Source organism: Taeniopygia guttata, chromosome 2, assembly GCF_048771995.1.
Source record: "Taeniopygia guttata chromosome 2, bTaeGut7.mat, whole genome shotgun sequence".
NCBI lineage: Eukaryota > Metazoa > Chordata > Aves > Passeriformes > Estrildidae > Taeniopygia > Taeniopygia guttata.
In genome coordinates, this window is record NC_133026.1 from 91,286,955 (window position 1) to 91,295,735 (window position 8,781).

General features: G+C 34.0%; 1 protein-coding gene across 6 annotated transcripts in view; it reads left to right on the plus strand.

Annotated features, from left to right (window-relative positions):
- The window catches only part of LOC100228270 (uncharacterized), a 20,364-nt gene extending 11,583 nt beyond the window's left edge, over positions 1-8,781 (plus strand). For 4 of the 6 annotated variants that reach the window (XM_072924443.1, XM_072924446.1, XM_072924442.1 and 1 more), the window contains 8 exons: positions 170-284; positions 1,419-1,464; positions 1,748-1,807; positions 3,190-3,321; positions 3,871-3,978; positions 5,016-5,112; positions 6,132-6,320; positions 7,150-8,781. In XM_072924443.1, the coding sequence (XP_072780544.1) occupies positions 170-284; positions 1,419-1,464; positions 1,748-1,807; positions 3,190-3,321; positions 3,871-3,978; positions 5,016-5,112; positions 6,132-6,320; positions 7,150-7,229 (827 nt within the window). In that variant the 3' untranslated portion in view covers positions 7,230-8,781. The remainder of the gene's footprint in view (positions 1-169; positions 285-1,418; positions 1,465-1,747; positions 1,808-3,189; positions 3,322-3,870; positions 3,979-5,015; positions 5,113-6,131; positions 6,321-7,149) is intronic. The other 2 variants (XM_072924445.1, XM_012571881.5) reach the window with 2 other exon arrangements.

Here is an 8,781-nt window from a genome sequence, read left to right on the forward strand (position 1 = left end):
ACTTCTACTGTTTTTTTAGGTTCAATTTTTACTTTACTTCTTCATAAGATACCTTACTGCCACCTTTACTTTTTATTGATGTTGTCTTTAGAAATATTCTTTGTTTAGAATATTTTTAAAATTAAAACACTGGAAAAGCATTACTTAATATACTTTTTTATTGTTTTAGATGAAAATAATGTTCAGGATGAGAGTGAAGAAAGGCAGAAAGAACAGAGAAAACCAGATGAAAAAGCTGAACCTAATAATGCTATTGAAAGCAGCAAAGGCAACAACTCAGAATGGTAAAAGAAAAAAATCACCATCTTCAAACCCATTTAAATTAACTTAAAGGAAAATGTTGTGCGTGACAATTGTCTATTGGATTTGCATAATAAAATCCATGTCTTCTGAAATTGTGCTCAGCTGTAAACTTCTGTAATCGACAGAAAACCTGGTGTATGTAAAGTGGCTTGAGACTTTGCTCTGCGTGCAGCTGGCTTTTGTATTTAACTATTATCCTTAAGGTATACTTAAGGTGCTGCTCAAATGCTCCAAAAGAACGTTTCCTCATGGTTTATAACTGCCTCTGTTACAGGTTCATGTCAAATAGTTAAAGTGGTATATTAACTGATTTTTGAAGGGAAAAACAATCAGTAATAGTTGAAACAGTTGAGGTTTCTTCTTTACAAATGATTTTGTGGAGGAACAATAAGTGTTTCAAAGGAGCAGCCATGTTCTAAAATGGTGAAATTATGCTTGCTAATTGTGAGCATCTTATTAGTAACAGAGTTGTGAGTTGAGTAACTGTCAGCCTTTGTGTGAGGAGGACATCTCCAGCATTGGTCATCTTTGTGCAGCACCAGGAGCCAAAGGAGGGCATTCAGTGAGGGATATACAGGCATCAACCCAAACACAAGACTTTTGTTCCAATGATTTAGCTGTTTTTTTCTTAATAACGTTCCCTTGGAATGTGTTCTAACTTTAAACCAGTAATATCTCTCCCAGACATGTAGGGCTAACACCTTTTGCTTGTTTACTGTTAAAGAAGAAGTTTTCATGTTCCTGAAGTACATTTTTTCAGAACTGCCTCTCTGTGGAACAACTATTATGGAAAACAATTAATTGAAACCAGATTCAAGTCCAGGTTTATGAATCTTTGTGTTTACTTACTGCCTTTCGGATAACTAACAGTTCTGAATCAGAACCAGTTTGTGAAAACATGAAGAATAGGAAATGGATAAGAGCTCAGCTTTTTATTTTTATGATGATCTGGGACGACTGGGATTTCTCTGAGGAAATATGTGACCTTTTTTCAGAGTGTATCAGAACTACTGTAGTAGTAGTGTATCAGGAATTTAAACTGATTATCAGTTATTGGATGGCTGCACATTTTTGCTGGATCAGCTAACTGAATGTTCTATTTATTCTCTTTTAAGGTGTGAGACTCATAAACAATCAGAGGAAGAAAACCAGGAAGCTCAGGTGAATATTTTTTCTGTTAATGGGTTACTCCAGTTTCCAAATAGTTGGGGGAATAATTAATATATGATTGGCAATGGTGTTTGCTTACTCAATATTATTCCAAACAAATTAGCTACGAAGTTACTATTAACAACATTTTCTCCTACTTTGTTATGGAAACCTATGTGCACATTTCATAACAGCACAAACAATTTGAATTGTAGAGTAACCATAATTATGATTGTTTGTTTGTATGTGCTGCATATAATAGATCTAAGGACCTCTTTCTTTTTATGTTAAACAGAAAGAATTTACAGCAGATCCTGAAGAATTCACTAGTCAAGAAGAACTCTTGGGTTATTTGGTGAGTGTTAAATCTTACCTTACAAGATATTTTTTGGGAAAAAAATTAAAAACTTAAAAAAGAAAGCACTGGTTTGCTATGTCTAAAATGTTGCAAGCAATGAAAGGCAGAATGTAGGCAGTCTGGTAATCTAACAGATTACCATTTTGTCAGAAAGCAGGATTCAGAATAAAATAAATGTCACTGAATTTATAATGTGTCTATTAATTTTCAAGCTTCTGGAAATTGTTTCTTGCCAAAATAATGGTTTATTGTCAGAGAAATTACTTGCATTAAAAATTCTTTTTTTTCAACTATATCTTAGCTTCACTTCTTAACAACATGTTGAGGTAATATGACCTTTTCAAGCTTTAATACTTCTTTGTTTCTATAACTGGTCTGTACTTTTCAAATGAGGAAATTGGAAAGATGCAATTCAGTAACAGAAGAAGCAGAATGAAGACAAATATCTGAGACATGTAGAAAGGAAAGAAGGGATTTTTAAGAAATAAAATGCAAGTTGTGTATTTAAAATGGGGCGCTCCCACCACCCTGGCCCAGAGTGCCATAACGGCAAAATCTGCCTCTCTAAAGTAAGTGTCAGATCACCAGAATTCTGTTCAGTTGTTGAAAATGTGTATTATGTACACATGCACAGCAGTAATACAATCAATAAGTGTAGAAAACTGTCAGTTTCCAGTTTTTAGATAAATCAATGACAGTCATGATCTTGCATATAGAAATGGTTATTTTCATAAAAACACTGACACACTCTACGGAAATCTTTACTGATAATTGCTTGGCTGATCTACTGCATGTGATTTAAGCACTATTGACTATCATAAAATGGTTTTGTCCTCTTTTTTTATAGGGAATTATTAGGTATAGAGCTTACACCTTGCTAATAAAACTTGAATTTCATTTGAGGCATCATCTTTCTTAGTCTGATTGTCCTCTGAGAAGAAAAGAGGACTGTTGAAAATGTGATTGGAACAATGTTCTTTTTTGGAAAGTGTGAAAATTGTTTATTTTTGCATCTACAGTAAATTTTTCAAAACTGCATTGTGTTTCAATTGTTGTTGGATTCAAAGGTTTGTTATGTGGTGAAAAGTAATTTTACAGGTATCTTTTCTGCACTTGCTGTTTATATTTTGTAAAGCTGTCCAATAATTATCCATACTATATTTCTTTTATTACCTCATAGCAAAAACGTCCTTGCCATAATTTACTCTACTTACTCCAGTTAGCTTTTGACAAGGTCTTCATTAAATATAACTTGTGCAAACCAGGAGACAGAAATACTATTAGTGTTAAAAATGTAATACAGTCCCTGTTATACTGTCTCTTATGAACTTAATGTTAAGTTTCAATTACTTATTTTCCACTGTCTGGTGTGTTTAAAGGTGTTTGTTTCTAATCCAGAAAACTTTGAGCTGTTAGGACACACGTGGAGTTCTGTTGCTTTGTCCCCAGGAAAGAGTTTTCAGCAGAGCTTTCTTGGTGTAGACAAGAGGATGACACATGTTGACCTCTCTGTGAGTGCTGTTGGTGCTAGAACTTGCTTCCCTAGTACAGCTTCACAGCTTCAAGACTGCTTTTTCCGCAGACTTTTAGGGGAAAAGAAGGTTAATGTACGGAAAGGCAGCAGTACTTTTAAATTCAGTAGCATTCTGGCTTTTTGCTACAATCAAAGAAGTGGGTTATGACTATATTGCCTCAGGGAAGGTGTATACATTCATTTGTATGCAGGCATCTTGGCAAGAGATCAAAATACTTCAAGAAAAAGCATTATCTTCTATATATTTCCAGGCACATTTTTTTGTTATTCCTTTTCAAATTATTGTGTTGGGTAGCTGCATCTTCCTTCTCTTAGGTTTCTCTTTCATTCTACCTTCCTCCCCACAGTTTATGGGATTAAAAATAAAAACTGTATTTGCTTTGTGGTTCCATTCAAGTCTGACAGAAGGGTAGAGACACAGAGAAAATTAGGTGCCTGCAGGTTTGTTTATAAATTTTGATACTTCAGTTTTTCTGAGGAAAAATGTTTTATGGTGTGTTCTTTTGTTTCTTTTTTTTTCCCCTAGCAATGTTTTGAGATACTGAATGAAGATGATGCTTCATTTATCCTGAAAGTTACACAGACTCTCACAAATGCACTGGTGGACTATCGTCAGCAGGCTGCAGCAAACAAAGTAATGTGGATTTTGTTCTGGTTTTATTCCTGTGATTGTGCATTTTTATTATTATAGATAATACAATAAACCAAAAAATGCTGTGGAGACTGTATGGTAAGTTTTGCTCGTTAAACACATAAATTTTGGTAGTGATGACAGGGTAAAATTTTATCTTTTCTGTTGATGAGTCTTAATTTCTGTTCAACTGTGCTTGCTTATTTTTTATTGTTGATAGAAACTGAAAATCATCTTGTCACTTATTTCCCATACTTTTCCTTACATCTACGTTTTTCTGCTACTTTTGCCCATTTTTAATTCTGGATAAAGCTTTTCTCATCTCTGCTGACTTGTGTAATGCTCCTGTTTTGTATCCCTTTTCTGTTCTCAGGCTTCACTTTATTCACCATGTTATCACACGTCAGTGACATGAATGTTTTTTTCTTATACAACTTCTGGTCGTAGTCTTTGGACTGTTCTTTCTGAGGTCTCAGAAAGAGATTCTTCTTCCATTATTAGAAACCCAGTTTTTCCCCTCTCTGCTATTACTTGTGACTGACTTATCTTTACATAGGCAGTACATATGGAGATGTTTTGAGCACTTTTCTGAGGCTGCTGACATGTTACAAAACAATGAAGTTCTAATTGAAATAATTTATAACCTACAAGGTGTGAAAGACCAAATTGTTTTCCTACATTAGGCCTTGTTAGTATTCTAAACTGATCTTTCAGCTGGTAATTTTTTAGATAAATCTTCTCTTTTGAGTGTAAAATGCTTCCTTTTTAGATCTGACAAGTTGAGAATTAGCCTCAATGAGTATGACTTCATTGCCTAATATAGAGCTTCTTTGGACATAGAGAGGTATGATGGGTAGTGTATACATAGAAATTATTAGCCATTTGATTTGCAAACAAATACCTGCTTTTTCAGATTTTGTAGCAGAAATACTGTTTTTTTATTTGGTGTGTGATCATTAAACATGTAGTAGTTCATTGTTCCAAGAGGTTGTCCTGATGAGATTTTAAACTTTTTTTTTTTTTTTTTTTTTAACTCAAAGGACCACTTAGGTGCTGGATATAATGGGGAAACAGCACTGGAATATTCCACAGAACAGCCTGTCTCAACTTCAGCAGATATTAATGACTCTGACACTGGTAATGTTGGCTTTGAAGTCTTTAATGCGGTTTAATCTTAACACCTAACCTTGCATAAATGATAGTAAGCCTTTCTTCCTGCTTTTCTAAAAGCAGTGCTTAAGAGCAGACTAAAGCCAGAGTCAAGTAGCTTAAATGAATAGTTTTGGGTTTTTTTCCCCATCCTCTACTAATATTAGAAAGAGGAGACTACTAAAAAACATTGATTCTACTTAACCGTAGGATCTGGGGAAAAATTGAGTTAGTACCAACTCTGACTTTTCCGTGTTCAAAGGCAACTGTTTCTAAGGAGACTTTCAAAGTTTCTTTTTTTTTTCTTCTTTTTTTTTCCCCCATTTTTTTTCCCCAGTATTTTTTCTCCTTGATGGAGGAGATGTTTCCCGCAGGTTTAGTCAAAACAAGATGTTAGTAGAAAGTTATGTGGTATAAGATGGATAATTCTCTTTAATACCTGAATAATCCAGCTACTTGGCCTCAGTATTTCTGATAAATTTTTTCAAAGAATCCTGGATTTCTTGGAGGTAATTTTCTTCTGATAGACACAAATGGCTATTTTTCTTAAACATAGGAAGTACATTCCTATGCTTGGAAAGGCAAGATACTCAGAATACTAGTGGCGCTATTTTGTGTGATCTTTTTTTTTTTCTGTACTGTGTCAATTTTCTAGTTTTTTCTAGGAAGGTTAGCTTTTGAAAACCTTAATTTTTACAATAGTAGTTGCAAAAATTGCAATGACTTTGAATATATGATATTTGAGACTTTTATTCTGTTTTTGTAAGTGTAATGGAAATACCTTTCACCTACCTTCCCACCCTTGTTTCTCCAGGATTTCCTGTAAGTGGACAGCATTCCTGACTCCTGGTGGTTTGAAAATATAGTAAAGTCAGATGTGAGCTATACTAGCAATGCTGTTGTGCCAGACTGGAAATGCTTGCTTTGAAAAGCCCTATTTAGAGAAAAAAGTAGTGAAGGCTCTTCAGAATCCTCTCTTACTGAAAAGCAGTATTTCCCTTCTTTAGACTACTCATCAGCTAAACTGTTCTTACCGGCCAACGAAGATGAACCCCAGAACTCTTCAAGTGGCTCTTTGGAAACAGCATACGAGAACAACATCACGACTGAATTCTTGAAAAGTGTAAGAAACATGAATGCTGAGGAAGTTACTGACACCTTACACAAAATAGTAGCATCAAATCCAGCTTTCAGAGGTAATTTGCATACACATGTACACACACATATATATAAACATATACATAACATAATTTATTAGCTCTGTGAAATATTAAGGACTTACATGGGTTGAAGAACTTAGAGGTAGTAAGGAGGGTTGAAAGAGTTCTTTTTCCCCACCCTCTAACTTTTGCAGGATCAAATTTAGGAATGGTAGTTCAGAATAGATGCCTTCCTGTAAAGGCATTAAGAATTGATGATTTTTTTTAAAATTCTTCTCTCATTTTTGCATAGTAATATTTGCATGGTGAGAGACAGTAAACTAAAACCAAACATACTGTTATTAGAAAATTAGAATCTTCTCTGTGCTATAAGTGGAGAAATGCTAGTTTTGTGAATACCAACAGTGAAGAATTTTTTATTTACCAGCTCATGAAAGCTGGTAAATAAAAAGCTCTATGTTACTGTATTTGCACAGTAACATAGGAATAATAATGAATCAGAGACAAGTAAGTCTCCATTTTGCTTGGAACTTGCTAATAAGTGTCAGCTATTAAACCTTCTCATGTGTTCAGTCAACTACTCCTCTCTCTTCAGTAGCTTCCAGTGTATGTTTCTAAGCTTCTCAGAGTGTGTAACCTCATAAAAGTTAAGAAAAGAACACTAAAGATGAATACATTGTAGGAAAGCTTATAGTTTCCAGGCTTATACTGATTATTCACCATTAGGGTATTTTTCTTTAAATAAGGAAAGATCCAAAACTCATCTCAGCATCTGAATGTTTCAGTATAACATGTATTTTTAAATGAATTTTATCATAAAACTGCCTGGTTTTTGATTTTGTTTGTTTGTTTGCCTTTAACTAAGGAATTGATATACCGAATGTTATAAGGATCCTGACGGAAAGTGGAACTCTGAGAGGACCAAGCAATGGCAGCACACAGTGACATGGTACTTAATAGAGATAATATAGCAATGTTTATTTTCTGTAAGTTTGTTGTTTTATTTCATTTGACTTCAGTGGAGTTATTTTATAACATTTAAGTTTTGTACAGTGTTTTTTAAATTAAATGAATAACTTGGTTTTTATATTCTTGTGGTTTATTTTTCCATTTAGCTGAAAGTTCTGTATTGTGGTAAGGCTGTAAAGCTCATTCTTTCTGTGTTGAAACAGTTTTTTAAAACAGGTAACTTGCTTTCTTCAGTATTATTAAATACTCTACATTGACAGTCTGACTTTTTCTTATTGTTGGTTCTTTTACAAAGAATTATCAGCAGAATGAACTATTTCACTCAGCAGTACAAACTTGTCCTACAATAAATGCTTGGAAGTTATTCCCTATGGCTGCTGAGACAGACTAAAAACCCTTTCCCATAAAAGGGTTATGAACAGGTCTCCACATTTTTTTCTTAATAAGATTAAAAAAAATAATAGAAAGTCAGTGCTGTCAATTTCATACTGAGATGAGAACTGCCTGGATTATAGCTGATTTAGGAAGCATAGAAGCTCAGCAAAGTTAGTAGAAGTTAGGTATATTTTGCAAATTTAGAGATAGATCCCAAGAGGCGTAACCAGGCACTGGCCAAGAGGCACTGATGTGGCAAAAGTATCTTTTGTCCTTTATCCTGCCAGTATGAAAATGAAATGAAAGCTGGCTTACACTGTTGTTCAGGCTCTTTTAACATGAACTTTTTTCCAGCTAAAGTAGTACTGGTTCTGAATGAATGTACATGTCTATATATTAATGACTTCTACTTTTGTAGGAAGATGAAAAAACATTCTAAATGGTTATAAATTAGTTTGCTTGGGAAAAAATATATTTTTAAAGTGATTAAAATTCACTTCAGTTGTGATGCTGGGTAGCATTCAGTAGTTCTAATTAAAGCTCTTCAGCTTTGCAGCCAAATACTGATGTAATTTAGACATGCTGGGGCCAGATGGTAAATGAACTTTTCAGTGTTAACTTACTTTTTTTTTGAGATCTGGATGGAATTTGAGAATCTTCATCCTGATGGTTTCACATCTTCATACCATGGAATGCAAGATGCAGTAAAACTAAGGTAACAAAGAAAGCAGGAACAAAATTTATGAGTTTTATTGTATGAACAGACCCAGGAAGGAAAACAGTTCACAGAAAAATTAAACCACTGTGTTTTAAAGAAACTCTGAGGAATTTCTGGAATGCATCTAAATCTGTTCTTATCAGAGGCAGAGAGGGAACCAGAGTTCTTACAGTTCATTTATTCTGTATAGGAACAATTTTAATGCCTGCTTAATGGAGGTGAAATTAATCAGTAAAAATTCTGAATTCTGAAAATAAAAATAGAAACATCTTTTTCCTGTTTGTTTCAAGATGGAGAACAATCTTAGTATTAAAATAACAAAACCAGAATATTCAGCTGTTGTAAATGGCCATCTCTGAGACAGCTTCTTTTTCCTCTTACTGTGGAATCATTCCAAGTGAAAATAAAGTTACAATAAAGTTGAAATAACTTGGA